Source organism: Echinops telfairi, unplaced genomic scaffold, assembly GCF_000313985.2.
Source record: "Echinops telfairi isolate 266 unplaced genomic scaffold, ASM31398v2 ScPeMD7_3533;HRSCAF=4204_0, whole genome shotgun sequence".
NCBI lineage: Eukaryota > Metazoa > Chordata > Mammalia > Afrosoricida > Tenrecidae > Echinops > Echinops telfairi.
Window position 1 is genome coordinate 97,612,694 of NW_022107431.1, and position 21,154 is coordinate 97,633,847.

The 21,154-nt window shown below is 37.5% G+C and overlaps 1 protein-coding gene across 1 annotated transcript in view; it reads right to left on the minus strand.

Moving 5' to 3' along the window:
- MEI4 (meiotic double-stranded break formation protein 4) overlaps positions 1–20,801 on the minus strand; it is a 169,770-nt gene extending 148,969 nt beyond the window's left edge. Inside the window, exon 1 of the mRNA XM_013003703.2 lies at positions 20,570–20,801. Coding sequence (XP_012859157.1) covers positions 20,570–20,801 — 232 coding nt within the window. The remainder of the gene's footprint in view (positions 1–20,569) is intronic.
- Between the last annotated feature and the right edge of the window lie 353 nt (positions 20,802–21,154).

The following is a 21,154-nucleotide window of genomic DNA, read 5'->3' on the forward strand; positions in this document are numbered from 1 at the left end:
AATGCTATCCCAAGGTAATGAGGTTATTTTAACTACAAACAATATACTTGTATATAATTGTCTTGTTAATTCAACAGAAAGTGCTACCACATCAGGTCCCAAAGTATTATAGTCAGCATATACGTGAAATTTTCTGCAAACGTACAACAATAGAAGGAATACTATTTATTTCTTCTGGTGACCTATGTGACTGCACTGCTGAGCATTATTATAAAATCAAAGATAGTAACAGTGAAATTATGGTGAAAATATAAGTATTACTTTCAAGAGCATATAGAAATTTGTTTAGCGAGCTATAGACTACAATGACCAATGTTGAAAGAGGAAAAGAAAGACAATTATTCCCTGATTTTAAAAAGATTCCTTTAGCTATAGATTTTGAAAGCTGGAGGAATTTCATTGTTTCTATTTATTTAAACTTACAGAAAAAAAGAAGGGGATAGGAGTAAATGCTAGCTTTCATTTTATGATTCCTCATTTTTTATACCACAAGCACACCCACACACAAACAAAGAAAAACAACAGTGCTTCCCTAGCTGACCAATGACTCACCAAGGCCTCTCACCAATGCCACCTACTTTCCTACTCTCACAATTAAAGTAGATTAGTACAGAATAAATACCCAGCTAGATGAATCCCAACAAAAATCCAATGTCTATGTCTTCTACATTTTCTAATATAAAAGTGCAATAATGTATAAAGAATACCCCAGTAAAATAAGGGAATTAAAACCACCCGCGATCAATACTGAAAACTGACAATAAAGGTATTTGGATTGAATAGAGACTATAAAAGTGTGTTAGATAAATAGTTCACAGTCTTGGTACACTCTGGGGACCATGACAGAATACTGGTACCACTAGAGAACTTATACAACTGGCCTGCAGTGATGCCCACCCTTCAACAGTTTTACCAGCTCCCAGACAATTCTTAAAGAGTAGGAACTGGGAGCCAGACCTGGACTGCTATCCTATGTCTACAGAAGCTCTTACCATATCCAAGCACTTAGACATAAAGTATTAAGCACTGAAGCGAAACAAACTTTTATCTCTCTAAAAAATATTTTTAATTATTTAAATTACATCACTTTAAAAATTATTTAAACTATACTATGTTTAATTAAAATTGTGAATCTGATTAATGGTATTTTTTCATACGATGACATATATTCTTCACAGTAGATTTCCTCATAAGACACAAGTTTCTTAGTGCAAAGTGCCTATATTCACATGGCCATGTACTATGAAAAGGTAGTGGGCACACACATTTGCTATCACTGTTCTAACCATCACAGATGACAAAGCATGAGTAAGACACTTCTTGAAAGAGAAGTTTCAGAGCACTAGAAAAGTACAGACCACTGTGGCACACCATTCTTTTGGTCCAACTCCCAATGTATCTCTCATCCATCAGACACCAGAAAAGCATGCAGTCCACCAGCATGAACCTGCCCTACTTTTAAGTTTGGGTCAACCTCTATTCAAAAATTACAGGTATGATGAGATTCCATGTGGTTCGCAGAATGAAGAGTAGTTAGATGAGGATAAACACTTCACAAAATACACAAGTAGAAATAATTTCTGAATAAGTTTGGTATTAAAATACACAAAATAGCATCTATTTTGTGTCGAAGAACAGGGTCATTGCAAAAAACCATATCATTTTGAAGAACGAAATGGGTAAATTATACTAAAGTTCACTAAAGGAAGTATAGTTTTCATTAATTAGAATCACGAACATGAGGAAAGAAGTCTAATTTCTGCGTATTCTATTTTAGGAATAAATTTGAAAGCTTCAACTACTGTATGATGAAAAGCATATTGAAGGATTAGGAGCAGAAGCAAATTTTTAGCAGTTATTTTTTATCAAATGGTATTGGTCAAATTGATGTGAAGTTTAAAATTTTATATGTATCATGTTTTACCTTCTGAATACCTGAATAGTGTTTCTGCTATATTATATTCACATGCTTAATTAGATATTATTTAAATACCAAACCCAGTAAAATCCTTCAGACTTTCTGTGTCTAATAAGCTTGTCCTGGGCTAAATCAAGCACCCTGGGCGGGCACAGAAGCAACTTGGTCTTCGTTCTTTGTGTGACTTGTTAATTTTAAAAAGTAATGAGGATTTTTAGAGCCAGCATTTTGAAAACATAAAAACCAGCTTTCCCTGAAAGCAATCTTTTTCTTGTGGACTTTAAAGCACAAAAACTGGAAGCCATAGTCTGAATTGATTAAAGATGCATAAGCAACACTCTCTCTGACTCCAAGAGAAATGGAAAGAGACCCCAAACAGGAAAAAGCATCATGTGCTTACAACAAATCATTGATGACATGAAACAATGGATTGGGTTAATGGTAGAAAGCAGCTCTCAACACCTCACTGTGTCTCCTTCCTCATGGCACACATATCCTACACAGAGGTGGGTTCTGATTGAATTATTACACTAATCCGTAGAAACCGACAAAGAAAAGGAAGGAGGAAAAAGAGATGTGCTTCAAGAACCTATTTCTGTAATACAAATTCCTAGGGCTTCTAGTATGTTTACATACATATTTCAGTGGGCAGTATAGAAAAACAGCAAATGTAGTTATTAGGAACATATTAATGTGCTCACTTTGTCTAATTTCTACCACCTGCCTCAGTTCAATCTGGCTCTGTAAGAACATTTTCTCAATTATCTGATGAAGAGGATGGGATGGGGGCATAACTTCAGTCAGTACTGAGAAGTCTTTCAGAGTGTGGTATACAAATACAGCATGGTTTATTGCACACTTGTGTTTTTGATATGAAATGACCAGGCTATTAATTGTCCTTTTCTGAATTGGTTATTATGTTCCCTGAACCACCCCAAACCCTCTCAAGGAATCAATTCAGATGACTCACAGCAAACTGAGAGCATCTTAGGGTTTCCAAGGTTCTCTATCTTTATAGAAAGATAGAGAGATATAGATATATAGATAAAGATATAGAGAGCTGAAAGGAGTGCCTGGTGGATTCAAACGGCTGATCTTGCAGTTAACAGCTCACTGTAACCAGCCCACATGCCAATAGAGCTCCTTAACCAGAAGTTCTCAATCTCAGGCCACACCAGAATAACTTGACGGCCTTGTCCAACCGGAGATTGCTGGGTCCCTCCCATAGTTCCTATTTCAATTAAGTTATGAGTAGACTTACCTTTTTTTGTATTTCTAAGCAATTCACAGGTGAGGTTGATGCAATTGATCTCAACACTGCAAGAACCAATGCTTTAAAGAAGCACTTTAAAGTATTGGAAAAGCATTGCTCCTGGATACTACAGAAACTTCACTCCACAATATCCTATCCATTTAACCCTAGGTGCACTACTTCACACTGCTTTACCACAATCAAAGCAAGAACTGGAGATGACTGCCTAACTACAAGTTGAAGAACCTGGTAAGAATCACAGATCAGCAAAACCCCATGGCTATGCTTTCACTCAAGATGAAAATGGGATCTTTTCACAGTACAAAGTGATCAGAGCATAGGATAGCACCAAACAGGCCCGAAGAACGGTAATCAGGAGGGAGGAGAAGCTGGCTCTGCTTCAACTCTCAGACAAGTTGCAGGGTCTTCACTGGAAGATTAACCAAATGGAAGCTGACCAAGCCCAGCCAGCTTCATGAAGGGAAAGATGGATGTGAGCTCATCTGGCTGATGGATACTCAGATTCAGGTATACTATAGACATAAGCAGTAGGGAACTATACTGTAACACCACAAGTCTTTGGGCAACAAAATAAAAAGTGACATGTCTGGCCAAGGTACTTTCTAAATTGAGGCTAGGTCAGTATTGATACACTGGAGCTGTCATGGACTATCTATTTATTGGGCCAACCCTAGGTAGATGGTCATTTTTTAAAAACACTTAAGTGATATTATGTGAAACGGATGCTATCCACCTAGATTTCTGAATATGCTGTGGATAAACAATTAACTGACCAACCAGCATTCATATGGAAGTGACTCACCTTACTAAGCAAAATGTTCAAAGCAAGGCGTTAACTGTTTGCGTCAAAAATTATCTTCATGTTTGCCAAAGAAGCTCACAAAATCAGTTTCTCGTTCGGTAGTCTTCTGCCCAGAGATTTCCAACAATGCTTACCTTCCAGTTATGCTGTGAGACCTGCATGTTCAACTTTTCCAGTGTCAGAGTGATTTGCAAAAAACATGAGTGTTTTCCAGGCATTTGCTACTAAGATCTGTGATGTTGCATCTTTGACCTTACAAATGCTTCTTTCTCGTGTGTCCTGTTTATTTGTCCAAGTGAAGTAGTACACGTGGTACTTCGACCCTGTCATTTTATTAACAATACTGGATTTTTAAGTTAAGGGGGGAAATGCAAGACTTACAATATCAGGAGACAGACTTAAAGGGCGCTGGGGAAAGAATGGTGGGTTAAAGTCAACTTTCAAGGATAGGTTCTTGAAGAGTTATCAAAAATTAACTGAAGAAAAACAAGGACACAAGGAAGCAAGTAGACTACAGCAAAAATGGCCCACAAGAACCAGAGTCTACTCTGACCTTAGACAAGAAGAACTAGATAGTACCTGGCTACCAATATAGACTGCTCTGACCAGAAACAAAGTGAAAAGTCCTAGATAGAATATGGGAAATGAGACCCGAACAAAAATTAATGAAAAGAAAATTTGACATATTGGGTTATACACACCAGAGACAATCCCAAGACTATTGCCCTAAGAGACTCTTTAGCCTAGAACTGATGAAGCCACTCCTGGAGAGCATTTTGCAATCAAATGGCACATTAGCAATAATTCCCATAAGGAAAGTGCACTTCACAGAACAATCAAGGGCAATAGTGAAACAGGAAAACTGGAGGAATGGGATTGTAGGAAGCAGGTGGAAAATGGGAAGAGTGAAGACACACTGTGGGTATAGTAAACAATATCACAGAACAATTTGTGTATAAATCGTTCAGAGTTTGAATGAGAAACTAATTTTCTGTGTAAGTTTCCACTTAATATACAATGAAATGTTCAAAAAAAATGAGCTGAGGAAAAAGAAAAAAAAACTTCCAAAGGTTCTCAAAAGTGTCCTCTGTTGTACCTTAGAGGTTTCGACGCTCTCTCTGTTTGTGATGATGTTGTCAATTAGTAGAATATTTTATCTTCTTGAAACTGAATCTTAATCCATACTGACGGACACAATCCTTCATCTTTTGCTTCAAGTCTTCTTTGCTTTCAGCAAGCAGAGTTTTATCACCTGCATATTGAAGATCATTAATAAGCCTTCCTCCAAACCCGATGCCACATTTTTCTTCATATTATCCATCTTCTCTGATTATTTGCTCAACATACAGACTAAACCACAATGGTGAGAGGATATAACCCAGACTGACACCCTTCCTGATGGTAAACCAAGCAATATTCCCTAGTTCTTTTCCCACAACTGCCTGAGCACAATGAAGGTTGTGGAATTCTCATTCTTTTCAAGGCTATCCATAGTTTGTTATGATCCACACAGTGAAATGCCTTGGCACAGTCAAGAAAACACAATTAAACATCTTTCTGGTATACTCTTCTTTTACCCAAGATCCATCTGACATCAGCAAATATATACCTTGTTTCACATCCTCTTCTGAATTCTGCCTGAAGCTCTGGAAACTCCTCGTCAATTTACTGCTGCAACCATTGATGGCTGATCTTCAGTAAAACTGTACTTGCTTGCTCTACCAATAATATTGTTCTATAATTTGAGCATTCTGGTAGGTCACTTTTCTTTGAAACGAGCAAAAATACAATCTCTTCCAATCAGTTGGCCAAGTATCTTGTCTTCCAGCTTTCCTGGCATAGACCAGTGAGTGAAAAGTGGTGTTCCTCAGCTTGTTGAAAAAACTTCAATTGGTATTTCATCAATTCCTGGAGCCTTGTTTTTGGCTAATGCATTCAGCATAGCTTGAACTTCTTCCTTCAGAACCACTGGTTCTTACTCATATGCTACCTCCTGAAATGGTGGAATGTTAGTTCTTTTTGGTACAGTGACTCTGTATTTTTCTATTGATGCTTCTTGCATCATTCATTATTTTCCACTAGAATCTCTCATCATTAACTCAAGGTTTAAAATTTTTCTTGAGTTCTTTCAGTTTACGATATGCTTAGCAAGTTCATCCTTTGAGTTTTCTAACTCTAGGATTTTGCACATTTCATTATAATATTGACTTTGTCTTGTAGAGCTGCCCTTTGAAATTTTCTGAGCAGCTCTTTGACTTCATCAGTTCTTCCATTTGTTTTAGGTACTCTATAATTAAAACCATGTTTCAGTCTCTTCTGACATCTACCCTGATCTTTTCTTTATCGTTTTAATTATCTTTTTGCTTTTTTCATGAATAATGTTCTTGATGGCCTCCTACAGCTAATTAAGTCTTCTATTTTTAGTATTCAATGCAGCAAATTCAAGTAGGATAGTCTTAAGTCTTTGGCTCTTGTGGACTTGTTTTAATTTTTTGTTTTAACCTGAACTTACATATGAGCAATCAATTAATTGCTCTACCATCAACCCCTGCCCTGGTTTTAGCTGCTGATATTGAGTTTCTCCATTTTCTCTATCCACAGATGTGGTCAGTATGATTTCTGTGTATTCCATCTGGAGATGTCCACATGTATAGTCACCTTTTGTGTTGTTGAAAAAAGGATTTGCTATGAATAAGTCGTTGGTTTTACAAATTCATTTCTAGCCCAAGACCTATTTCCAACCACTGTTCCTTCTGTCAATAAATTTCAGTGTATCTTGATAGGATATATGATCAATTTTGGACTGAAGAAGTTGGTAAAATTCTTCAGTTTCATCATCACTAGGTTTAGTGGTTGGTGCATAAATTTGAATAGTAGTTGTATTGACTGGATTTCCTTGAAGGTGGAACCTATAACCAACAGTATATTACTTCAAGATTGATTTTTAAATGTACATTTTGACAATTAATATGTCATTCCTCTTGATTACCTGCATAGTAAATCATGATTTTCTGATTGAAAATGACCAATGCTAATCCATTTCTGCTCACTGATGGCTAGGATATCCATCTTTAGTTGTTACATACATTGTTGACTGTGTTGGTCTGTGGGCCTCAAGGTCAGTAGTTCAAAACTACCACTCCTCAAGACAAAGATGGCGCTTTCTATTCCCGTAAAGAGTTACAGTTTACGAAATTCATAGATGCATTTCTACCCTATCTATAAAGTTGCTATATCTTAGTATTGATTCAGAGTAGTGAGATTGATTTTTGAGTTTTGGTCCAATTTTCTTAGATTTGTACTTCACCAATTCCAAGTTTTGATCACTAGCAGATTTTTGCGGCTGTCTCTGCTTACCCTCAATTGTGCTTTATCAGCAAATGAAGATCCCAGAAGCTTCACTCCCACAGCTTCACTCCATTCACATTACCACGGTCAACTCTACTTTGATAAAGCCGCTTCCACATTCTGAGTGTCTTTCCACCTGTCACCATTTCCAACAATGTTCTGCTTCCATTCGTTAGTGGGGTGTTGGTTCCTTCTTATCTATTATCTGTTCTTAGTCTGGAAAATTCATTGAAACCTGTTCACTTTGAGGGTCCATGCTGGCATTTGAAATACCAGTGGCATAGATTCTAGCATCAGGCATCACAGCAACTCACAAGCCATCACAGTGACAAAATGACAAACAAGTGGCACTTCAAATTGATTCCAACTCAAAGCAAGCTTACAGTAGGAAATAGTCTGAAATACTGTCTGATCCCGTGACATCTTATAATCCCTGCTATGTCTGAGCCCCTTTTGGCAGTGACGGTTTTTTGAGAGTGTTATTCTCTTTAACTGATCCTCCACTTCACTAAGCACGGTATCTTCCTCCAGAGACTGTTCTCTCTGACAACATGTCCAAAGACCATGAGACAAAGTCTCACCATTCTCCCTTCTAAGGTACAAACTGGATATACTGCTTCCAACACAATTTTGTTCATTCTTCCAGCAGTCTGTGATATATTAAATGTTCTTTAGCAACACTGTAATTCAAGGGAAACATTGTCTTTTGGACTCTCTTACTCATTGTCCAGTTTTCACATTTATCTGAGATGATGGAAATGCTATGGCCTGGGTCAAGGGTACCTTAATTCTCAAAGTGACATGGCTTTCATTTTTGTTTTAACACTTTCAAGAGATTATTTTTTAGCAGATTTTTGTAATACATTGTTCAATTTCTTGAGTGCTGCTTCCATTGGGCATTGATGCTTGACTTCAATGTTTTCTGTTTATCAGATATGGCTTACTGTTCCATTTGTGAGTTGTTGTTTTGTTTGTTTGTTTGTTTGTTTAAATCAATTTATTGGGGGCTCAGACAATTCTTATCACAACCCATAGAGTTGTTTTTTTTAAATAAATGTTGAGTCTTTCATCTTTGATCTTAATCTTTGCTTTCAGGAAGCAAGGTTATTTCATTTTTATATTGCAGTTGTTAATCCCAATGTCATGTTCTTCTTCATATATGCCAGTTCACCTTCTGAGATGATATGTTCAGCCTGCAGATGGAGAAAGTATCATGAAAGGATACAATGTGGATATAAAAGATCCAAATATTAATTCCATGAGTTAGACATCAAAAGACAAGAGTTTGATGATTCTGAGGACACCACTAATGGGATTAAGAATGGGAGAGAGGGACAGTATAGTGAGGTAGGATGGGAAGGAGAAAGAAAGCCACATTACTAGAAGGTTTAATTGGTTGTTGTTTTCATTTCTTGGTATGGAGGATATTTATATACATATACATATATATATATATAATATTCTTCTTTTAAAAAATTCTTCCAGATTCCTTATCTATTGATCTAAACCTAAATATTCATCTGAGTGGCTAAAACATGGGAGAAAATGTAAAACTGAAATGAACTTGTGACCAAAAAGTTAATATATATATATATATATATATATATATATTCCAGAAATCACATAGTACCTTCAGATTTCTAAGAGTGTCCTAAAACTCAAAGAATAGCAAGTAGGATAGTTAAAACACAGACTAAATTTAAATTTATGACAAGTTAAACTATCAGGTATCCAAAAACTACAGATCTTTGAGGCCCTGTGTTTTCGGGATTTGATACTTAAGTATATCTAACATTATTCATTGAACGAATATTCACTAAGCTCTATTTCTATGGCAGGTAACAATACAGATAACAGTAACAATATACTAGGAAAATACTGGTAATGAGAATAGACCAAATTTCTGATATTATGAAGTTTAGACTCAGAAGAAAGACAGACTGCTTTAAAAATTAATGTTTAGCTCACAAATGCTATGACAATTGCTGAATATTTTAAGGACTTGCAGCAAGAGAATCTGTTTTAAGAGGTATTAGGGAACAGAAGAAGGGCTATCAAAACCACAGCAGAGTAAACTAACAGCTCCAGCAGTTGTGAGACCTGGAGCGGAGCTGGACTCGGTATACTCCAGTGAAAGAAATGCAGTGTGGCAGAGTGTACGAAATGTGATGAGAGGTCGGAATGGGGATGGACAAAGTGCCAAATTCTGGAGAACCTAATAAACCATTTTAAAATTTTGGGTTTTATCCTAATGTTGATGAGAAGACTTGATACTAGACTGTCATAAGGACTGGACAGCAGCAAGGCTACAACTATAGATATGAGTTTAACTGGAATAAAACAGGCAAAGTTGAGGAAGTAGCTCTAAGACAGGTAAGAAGGGAAGAGATTAGAGAAATCTATCAAAAGCAGATTCAGCTGAACTTGGGATTTTCCTGGACATCCAAGATAGCTTCCTGGTACCTACTTTATGCAAAGATGAATATACCATGCAATGAGATCCAGAGCCCAGTAGGAAAAAGAGGTTCAGGAGAAAAGATGACTCATGTTGTGAATGCTCAGCTGCAGTTAGGTATGCCTGGGCTTGGGGCTCCATTGCATCTTCAAACTCCAGCCCATTCTGCCAATCCCTGTGTAGTCATTCAGGCTCCCTATGCCTGCATACCATCCCTAGAAAAACCAGTTCCTATTAAGGTGTTTATGTTGACAAATATTGCCTTGCTATCCTTAAAGCCATTTGATATGTTGAGTTTAATTTACATTACTTTATTTGCCTTATTTGCTGATGATCTGTAGAAAAAGAATAATTCAACTTCATATGAGTAAAATATGTCCACATTTACTTTATATTATCTTAGAGCCATTCAATAGAATTTGGGTTAAACTAAAGGCACCTAATGATGTTTACCTGTATGCTAAGCAAACCATCTGTGATGTTGGATTATATGAAGAATATGCATCAGGACTGGAGGCCGGTGTAGTAACACCCTGTAATATGCAGATGACACTACTTTACTGGCTGAAAGTGAAGTTTTTTAAGTACTTACTATAAAGATCAAAGACCACAGTGTTCAGTATGTATTACAACTCAGTTTAGAGAAAACAAAACCCTTACTTGACCAATAAGACAGCATGATGATAAAGAGAGAAGAGAAGTTGTCAAGGATTTCATTTTACTTGGTCTTGGGTCCACTTGACCCACACCTGGGTATTTTCCATCACCTTATACACACACCAAAACCAGACAATAATTAAAGAATAGTGAGAAGAACTGGCATTTGAATTATGGTACTGACAACCAATACTGGAAGTACAATGGACTGCCAGAAAAACAAACAAATATATCTTGGAAGAAGTACAGCTAGTATATTTGTTAGAAGCAAGGATGGTGAGACTTCCTCTCGTGTACTTTGGACATATTATCAGGAAGGACCAGGACCTGGAAAAGGAAGCTCTGTGAAAAAGAGGAAAACCTTCAATAAATTGAGCTGATATAGTGACTGCAACAGTGACTCAAACATAACAATTGTGAGGATGATGCAGAAACAGATAGTATTTCAACCTGTTGTACACCGGATGACACTATGAGCCAGAACCAACCGAAGGGAACATAACAGCAACAATAAATGTTGTTGATGAACATTACACATGTATATTTTAAATAAATTAAAATTGTTAACAAATTTTCATTAATATATTTGAGAATTTGTATCATAGACCTTTATATAAAAACTAAAAAGGAGAGGAGTATGCATTCATTTTCCATGAACTTTCAACATCTGTCTAGCAGCGAATGTCCCCACTTATAAATGCTCAACACCATCCACAATCTTGTCTGTAAGCTATATTTTACAGTCTTTCCTCAGTAGGTGCTCTTGGGCTGCACGAACAGAACAAATATATCCCTCTCCTGTGTTTTCCTCATCACCTATCGGCCAAAAAACAAAACAAAACCTTTCCTCAAATCCTCAGTTACACAAGCTCAGAAGCGAAGACTAGTAATGGCAATGCTACACTGAGAATTCAAGGTATCCGCAGACTATACTGAAGTGGAAAGAGCAGAGGTAGAAGGCAAACGTCCCCTGTGTCAATGAGAAGTGGCTGCTCTACAGCACCGATTGAGCTAGTTGTTCCCAGAGTTTAACTCTTTCAGAAAAGCTAAGTTCAACCTACACTAATAGTCATGATCTACACATAAACACACACATGTACCCTGTACTCAACATTTACAAAATAAAAACGTAAATCAATGGCTTAGTTTGGTTTGATTTTCTTGAACTTTCTTTTCACTCGAACTAGTTGCTTATCCAGTGGTCTATTAGTCAAAAAGAACATAGTTATTTTTCCCTATCTTTCTGTTTCTCCCCTAAAATTCAACTATATGCTCGAGAGAAAAAGCAGAGTTCTCTGAAGCCATTGATGACACTCGACTATAAGTTATGATGTGCTTAGATACAGAAACAGAACCCCTGAATGACAATTATTTAAACAACTCTTCAAGAAGTTGCAATTAGTCAGGACTGACCCAATAGCAGTGAGTAAAAGTTTATAACAAAGTAATCCTAGAGTTTCGTTAGCTGCTCAGAAATGTCATTAAGGAGCCTAGTGCTTCTCATCCTTCCACTTCACAACCCATGCTGTTGTTGCAAGGGTCTTTCAAGTCAGCCTCCACTCATAACAACCTTATATACAACACACACACACACATAAAAAAAAACACTGTCTGGTCCTGGGCCATTTTCACAATTGTTGTTACATTTTGTTGTTGTTTTTTTTTAAAAAAAACAAATTGATTTATTGGGAATTGTAATTAATTGGACAGTAGCCACAGAAAAATCAACACATTTGCTTATACTTATAATATCAAAATATCTTTCATAATGATATTTGCTTTATTAAACAATATTTCTAAAATATATTTATTGCATGTGTGTCTACAACAATCCTGTAGTATTTTTTTTCTATAAATATTATAGCTAAAAATCCTTAATATCAGTAACTACTTAGTACTAATAAGTTATCTTCCATTTATTGAGCACTTATGATGTCTTAGGAGACAGTTGCTGTCCATGCAGTTCTAATTCATAGTGACCGTAGACACTGCCTGGTCCTCATAATTGTTGGTTATGTTTGAGGCCACTGATTCAGCCTCTGTGTCCCCTGGTTGAGAAACTTCCTGGTTTTCATTGCCCCTCCCAATAAAGAAACAGGAGACCCTAGGAGGCATAGCTACATAATATTATTTAAAATACACCATGTAATGTAGATACTATTATTTTCTCCATTTCACAAATGGCAGAATTGATGGTAGGCCAGACTCCTACCACTCGGCTACCTGGCCACCAAAGACGCCTTGTTCGAGAGATCTCTCAAAGTAAGCGGGTCCCCTGGTCCACCATCTTCCCAGAAGTCTCAATTGTTGTTAAGTTTGAGCTCATTATTGCATCTTCTTGACAGTTTCCTATTTTTCACTGACCTTCTACTTTTCCAAATATGATGCTATTCCCGAGACTGGTCCCTCCTGACATGTCCAAACCACATAAGACAAAATCCTGACATCCTCGATTGTAGGGAGTATTCTGATTGTACTTCTTCCAAAATGCACTGGGCTGCGATCCGCAAGTTCAGCAGTTCAAAACCACCAGCTCCGTGGGAGAAAGACTGTGCTTTCTACTTCCATAAATAGCTACAGTCTCTGAAACCCACATTGGGGTCGCTATGAGTTAGCACTGATTTGATGGCAGTAAGTTTGTTTTTATTTTAGTTATTGATATACAGCTAAAACTTTTTTAAAATTTATTTTACTTACATGTGGTATAAATGATACTGTTCCGTAATTGAGCATTCTGTAGAATCACTTTTCTTTAAATTGAATGTTCACAAATATAAGCCTGTTCCAGTCAGTTGGCCAGGCAGCTGTATCCCAATTTTTTATATGAGTGATTCTAACATTGTACCCATTTGCTGAAACATCACAATCAATTCCTGGGGGCTTGGTTTTTGCCGATGCCCTCAGTACAGTTTGAATGTCTCCCATCAATCTCACTGGTTCTTGATCAAAGGCCAGTTCCTGAAATGGATAAACGCTGGCCAATTATTTTTGTTACAATGACTCTGTATATTGTTTCATACATCTTCTTTTGAAGTTTCCTGCATCACTCAAAATTTTGTCTAAACAATCATCCAATATTTCAAATCAAGATTTGATATTTTTCTTTTGTTCTTTCAGCGTGAGAAATGCTAAGTGTGTTCTTCACTTTTGATATTCTAGTTGCAGATCTTTGCACATTTTTCTGTAACAGTTTATCATCTTGGACTGTTCTTTGAAATCTTCTGGTCAGTAACTTCATCATTTTTCCCATTTCCTTAGCTACTTTACATTCAAGTGCAAGTTTCAGAGTCTCTTCTGAGATGCATTTTCTTTTCTTTGTTTCCTGTCTTTTCTATGACTCTCTGCTTTCTTCTGTAAGATGTCTTGGATGTCGTCCATCGACTCATCTGGTGTTCTTCCACCCTTAGCGATCAAATCTATCTTGACAGGGTCTCTGAATTCATGTGAGATATCCTGAAGATCATACTTTGAAATGCATAGGCTTCTTTTTGTTTTCTTGAGCTTGAAACTGAGGTTGTACACATGCAAATGATGGCCTTTTCCTCGGTTGGCTCCTGGAATTGTTCTCATGAATGACGTCGAGCTTCTGCATCATCTCTTTCTACAAATCAGGTTCAACTGATTTTTGTTTACTCCATCTGGGGAGGTTCACATATATCTTGCTGATAAAACGCATATCCAATGATTAGGTTGTTGGTCTTGCAAAATCCTGTCATGTGCTCTCTGGCATCATCATCATTTCTATAATCACTTGTTCCAACTTCCTTCTTTTTTCCCAACTGCAACACTCCAGTCACCTTTGTGATTGCATGCTTGATCAATTTCAAACAGACTGCAGAAGCTGGCCAAAATCTTCGATGTCTTCACCTTTAGCATTCATGGATGGTGAATTAATATGAATAATAATCATATTAACTGGTCTTCCTTATACGCATATGGATGTTATCATACCACCAAAAGCACTTTATTTCAGGATAGATCTTGCACTGTCTTTTTTGACAATGAATACAATGCTGTAGCTTCAGTAGTCGATCATGTTTGTCCTATCCAAAATGGCAACACTAATTAATTACAGCTCCTTAATGCCTGGGCATGTAATCTTTTTTTTAAAAACATTTTATTAGGGGCTCATACAACTGTTATCTCAATCCATACACACATCAATTGTGTAAAGCGCATTCGTGCATCGTTTCTGAAAACATTTTCTCTCCATTTAAACCCCCGACATTAGGTCCTCATTTTTCCCCTCCCTCCCCGCATGAGCCCTTGATAGTTTATAAATAGGTATTTTGTCATATCTTGCCCTGTCCGACATCTCCCTTCATCCACTTTTCGGTTGTCTCTCCCCCAGGGAGGACGTCACACACAGTTCCATGTAATCGGTTCCCTCCTTCCTACCCATTCTCCCTTTACCCTCCCTGTTTTGCCACTCACCTACTCGTCCTATAGGGCTCATCTGTCCTGGATTCCCTGTATTTTCAGTTCCTATCTGTACCAGTGTACCTCCTCTGGTCTAGCCAGACTTGCAAGGTCGAATTCGAGTCATGGTAGCGGGGAGGAAACATTTAGGAACTAGAGGAAAGTTGTATTTCTCATCATTGTTACATCGCACCCTGACTGGCTCATCTCCTCCCCGAGACACCTCTGCAAGGGGATCTCCAGTGGCCTACTAATGAGCTTTGGATCTCCACTCCGCACTCCCCCCATCATTCACTATGGTAAGATTTTTTGTTCTGATGATGCCTTACACCTGAACCCTTCGACACCTCGTGGTTGCATAGGCTGGTGTGCTTCTTCCATGTGGGCTTTGTTGCTTCTGAGCTTGATGGCCGCTTGATTACCTTCAAGCCTTTAAGACCCCAGACGCTATACTTTTTGATAGCCGGGCACCATCAGCTTTTTTCGCCACATTTGCTTATGCACCCATTTGTCTTCAGTGATCCGTTCGACACTTTATACATTCCATTTTTTTGCTGATGACTGCCAATTTTCCTAGACTCATGTTTAGTATGTTCACATTCTGATAATTAATGAATGGCTGCAGCTATTTCTTCTCTGTTTGTCATATCACATTAGTGAATGAAGGTCCCAAACACTTTATTTCATCCATGTCATTAAGGTCAAGTAAACTCTGAAGAGGCAATTCTTCCCAGTCCTGTTGTGAGTGCCTCCCAAACTAAGGGGCTAATCTTCTGGCATGATAGAAAATGCTCACTGCTAATGATAAGATTTTCAGGACCAATGTTTTTAGAATTAGATCACGAGATCCTCCTTGCTAGATCTCATACTGTGATAACTGTTGAAACCCGTTCAACATGTTTGACCCTGTTGCTATTTGAAATAGTTTGCAGCATCACATCAACATTGACAAAAGCATGCTGGTTAGTACCCTTAGGATCATGGCTTTAATTTCTCAACACAGTCTCATGGTTGCAATATGGAGACCACAGTTCTAAGCATCATGTCTCTATGTGACAATGTCACATACAGAAAAGAAGAGATTGAAATAAACAATTTTTAAATTGCTCTCTTTCATGGCCCTCAATTCTTTTATCTGGGAGTAAAATTTTTATGAAAGCTCATTCCTTTTTCCCATTTATTTGCCAAAACAAGGCCCATGTCTAATTTCAAAGCAATACTTTCTGGCAAAATAAGTCTAAACTTGTCATTGAGTCACACAATGGGGATATGTGTCCTGGGCCCAAACAAGATCAGAGTATTTTAGTAATGCAAAAGGGAGCTGGCCATTGAAGAGTCAACCAACAGGGTTTAACACACATCACTAAAAAGGTTGAGGAATGTATTTACTGGTTATATGGAGTTTCTCATTTTTCGGTGTTCTATCTTTTCCTTGGATAGTGAGATAGGTAAGGTTTATTATGCCAACCTGGCCGATAAATGCATGTGAGATTAATTGAAGGCTGGAGAGATGAATGGCTTGGTGAGCCTCACCTTTTTCGTTCTCAGGTCTCTTGTTCTCTGATGGTTGGACGAGGGTGCAGCTGCCTTAGTAAGTTCCCTGATTCAGCTGACAAGGCTCACTTCCTGCGAGATATCCCTGAGGAGAAGCCACATGGACCTACCCTGATGCAGCCCTGGGTGCTGAAGCAGCCACGTGGATACCCCTGCCAGCACTGAGATGCTTACACACTCACTGATTCGGCTTTCCTCCTGCAGTCAGTATCATTGCGTGTGTTTTGTGAGATTCAGGAGGTCTTTGTAGATTAATGTTGGACATATGGGCTAATGCTGGACTTATGGGCTTGGACAGCACTGAGTTGGGATGCTTTCTTGATGTACATTTATCCTTTACATAAAACCCTCTCTTACATATATGAGTTTCTGTGTATTTGTTTCTCTAGTCTACTCAGACTAACAGAGATAGTGAGCATTTAAGTGAAATCAAAATGTGTCACAATTCCAAGAGCATTTCTAGTTATCCTTTCTGTGCATAATCTAGTTTCTTAATTAGTATAATAAGGAAGCACAGCCCTTTTACGAAGTTGTAAAAAAATAAGTCAAAATTTAAAAAGAGCTGAGTTCTTAAAATGGTACAGATAGCTATCATACTTCATAGTTTGTTTACTTTACCATTTCAACTATGCTTTATTTAATTCTGGATTGCTCAGTTGCTTCAAAGGATAGCTGATGCTATAAATTAGGTCCTCCGGTCTCTCAATTATCAAGAAGTATTCCATTCAACACTTACTGGAAACCTTCTCTCTTTGAGCGTATAAGAACAGTTGCACAAGTAAAACAACACTGAAAATTCCAGAAAGAACTTGAATAATACAAATACATTTACAATATAATTTTGATTTGTAGGTATAAAGCTTTCTGAGGACAGTATATCAGTCTTTTCAAAAGGTGTACCTTTAAATAACTCTTATTTCCTTTTCTTTCATTTTCCTATCCATCTAATACCCTCATTCTTATTTTCCCCTCACCCTTCCAATAGTGACTCCATTTATCTAAATCTATTCCTCATTAGGGAATTTTAAGCCAGCAGATGGAGAGATAGATTACTTCCAAACATCTGCACCAAAATGTTTTACCTGAAACTCCTGCTGTGAATAAAATTGATTTTAATTGTATAATTTTTGAAAAAATTCTCTCTCAGGTATTGTAAGTTAAAGTGTTTCAGTGTAAGAACAAGTTACCTAGGCACTCTCTCACTGTTAGGCACACTCATTTTACAAACAAATAATGCAAATATTTCATCAGCATTAAAAATGGACTTTTGTTGGTAAACATCATATTTTATATCATGGATGCTTATGAAAGTCAAAGTTAAGCTTACTATACAATATTTAATGTGCCAATCAAATAGCAGCCCAGGAAAAAGAAAGAAAACGTGATCAAGTTTACCATTCTCTAGATACACCCAAAGAACCCATTATCTAGAAAGGCTTTAGAGGAACTAAAATGCAGCTCTATATCTTATAATCCTATTTTCACTCACACAGTAATAGAATTTTAGTAGCATCTTGGTATTTGGTGAGCAAGTTGTCCTTAGAGGTTTCCCAGGGAAAAGACTGCCCTATTACCTACAACACCTGAATACTCACAAGGAGCTAGTCACAGCCTTTCCAGCAGTCCCTCCTCCTCCTGAGAGTTTCCCCGTGGTGTTGCTATCTGCAGGGGCTCCCTCCACCAGCTCCATTCTCTCTAGGAGTTTCATTTACAGCTATGACTTCTAAATCTGTGTCTATAGCTCCAGCCTCTTAAGGACCTGACTTCTACCTTGCTAATAGATATCTATACATGTATATATGGGGACTTAACCTACACTCAGAGGAGCCCCGGGCTGCTGCAGTTACTGTCCTCAGAAGTTAATTGGAAGTTTTTAAGTTCAAGTCACCCAAAGGCATCTCAGAAGTGTGGCAAATCTATGAATGAAATATCAGACACTTGATACAGAGTACAGTTCTACCCTGACATTCATTAGTCAACATGAGTAGGAACTAGTCTATTGACAAGCGGTTTTTAACATATGCTCAGAAAAACCTGAACTCAATTTTTGGGTTCATTATCTGCATTCAAACATCACTATTAATTCAACAAACTTGGTTAGAAACCTGAACTATCCTAAAGGAGTATAGCTTCCTTAGTCATTCTGTAAAATCATTCATAAATATCTACCCTGAAGTCACTCACAAACATCTCTCACCTTTTTGTTCTCATTATTATAGACCTAGTTCAGTTCATCATGCCTTATATGGGGTTTGGTCAAAGATTTTAAAGCTGGTTTTCTTATCTCCTGCCTGCTACATCCAAGTAATCCTCTATGTTCCACTATTCAGTCAATCTTTGTTGAGCATCTTCTATGTGTCAGGTTGAGGTACTGTGTAAATGTTGCTATTAGATGCCATTAAGTCAATTCCTAATGTGACAAAGTAACCTTGACTCCATGGATTTCCTAGGCTGTATGTAATTGTTATAAAACAAAACTACTACTTTCAGGGAAGCTACTTGGTGAGTTTGAACCTCCAACCTTTCAGTTAGTGGCCCAAGGCTTACACATTGAGCTACAAAATGATAAGAAACCCAGAGGCCCTCTCTTTAGTGAACTGAGAATCGTGCTCATAATGTAGGGCCAACAACCAACAAATTAACTAAATTATCCATCACTCACTCACTGCCACTGAATCAATGCCAACTCATAGCAACCCTATAATAAAGGGAGAACTGTTCCTATGAGTTTGTAAGAGTGTAACTCTTTTTTTTTTAATTGTTTTATTAGGGGCTCATACTCTTTACAAGGGTAGAAATCCCCATTTTTCTCCTGTGGGGCTGCTGGTGGTTTCAAATTACTGGTCTTGTAGTTAGCAACCCAAAGTGTAACCACTGTGTCACCAGGGCTCCTTAAATAATGCATAGAATTATAATTAATATTTCACTGATGATGTTTGTAGGTAGGACAGTAAAAGAAGACCTTACTGAAGAGGTGTCCTTTAGATAGGAAGAGGCAAGCCAGAGAGAGACAGAGACAGACAGAGAGAGAGAGAGAGAAGGGAAAGTCAAGACAGATGGAGCTAGTTAGTGAATAGGGGAGAGAGGATAAAATGAGGTGGGAGAGGTGAGTGGAGCTAAAATCATTTCTGCACCAGAATTCTCTATCTCCTGTATTCCACAATGTATCAATCCTCAGCTTTAAAAACAATTAAGTGGCTCCTGAATACCAGGTGATACTATAATTCCACTTTGCTCAAGTGGATCCTCTTTTTTTTTGCCTGTTGAATTATAGGGGGCAATACATTTTACAGTCAACTAACTAGAGAAGAATACTGCAAAATATCCCTAAGGATGAAAACCAATACCCTTCTGAATCTGGTCACAAATCACTTTTATTTCTTATTCTTCATCATATCGCTATCACATACCTTTTTACCAGGTTATGGTTACTTGGTTACTCTGGTGGAATACACTCTGACAGTTGGGTTACACTGAGATACAGTTTTATCAGCAGTCTTAATGGGACATATATCCTCCATTCCCACGCTTTCTCTCAAGTTCCTGACTCTTGCTGGATGTTCTGTGTCCATCCACTGACTAATGGACAAACTATTGAGAGACCTCAGAAGCATTTCCAGAAAATAAGCAGAATGAATGACTTCCTCCTCTGTGCTTTGTCAGTGTCCTTATTGTAGTAGTAATCACACCTGATGAATTACCGGTACTTGCAGATCTGTTTCCTCTAATGGAAGGTAGATAATGGCAGGACGGCACCCCATCTTATGTGTCTGTTGAATCTTCACTGCCTACCACATGGCTGGCCCAAATCTAGTAATTGGTGTATGAGTACTGGGAGAATTAATTTATATAAAATCAAAGTCAAAATGTAAAGTAAAATAGTAAGGTTGGACAATAACATTTTAAAGTATATTTACCTCATAAGCTTAAAATATTATCTTTATATTTACATCCTACTCAATCTCCAACTTTATTCTAATGTCTAATATAGCCCTATTGATAAGAAAGTTACAATAACTTCATATGTACGACTAAGATTAAAAAAGAAAATCTACATAGGACAAGAAAATAAACCTATTTCTGAGGAAACTAACCATGCTGATGTTTGGTAATAAAAAGAAAACTGTGGTTTTAGACACTCACCATTCTTAAGAGATTCTGAGCAAATTCTGCTCAGAAGAAGTTTCTGGCGTAAAAGCAACACTTCCGTTTCCAAGGCTTCAACCTTTGATCTCCACTTAGACTCTTGCGCGGACACCACCCTCGCAAGATGCTCTGTGTATTCTCTGCTGCTTCTGTCCGCTGGTTTCGAGCGGATAATGGCCAGGGCTAGTGCCAACTTTGAAGTTCGCAAATACCACGCTTGAACATCCATTCTGGATTTTGCCCCTATTATTTAAGAAGAAACAAAAAGTTACAGAAATTCCTTTTAACTTGCCCAGTACTTTGCATTTGTTCAAACTGATTTCTCAGAGTTGTACTAATTAGTAAGTTTATATGCAACTTGGCACCAAGTTACAGAAAAAGATTCTAACAACTGTATGAGAAAAACAAGCAGAATAAAAATTTATACAGATGAATATTAAGTGTACTCAGATTCAAATAGTAGACTCACACAATTTCCCAAATTCTTGGGGTGAATAAAGATTCATTAATTTATTCAGTTATCTTGTAACCAGAGGTACATGTTACACACTTCTAGGGAATTTGGATAACAATCCATTATCA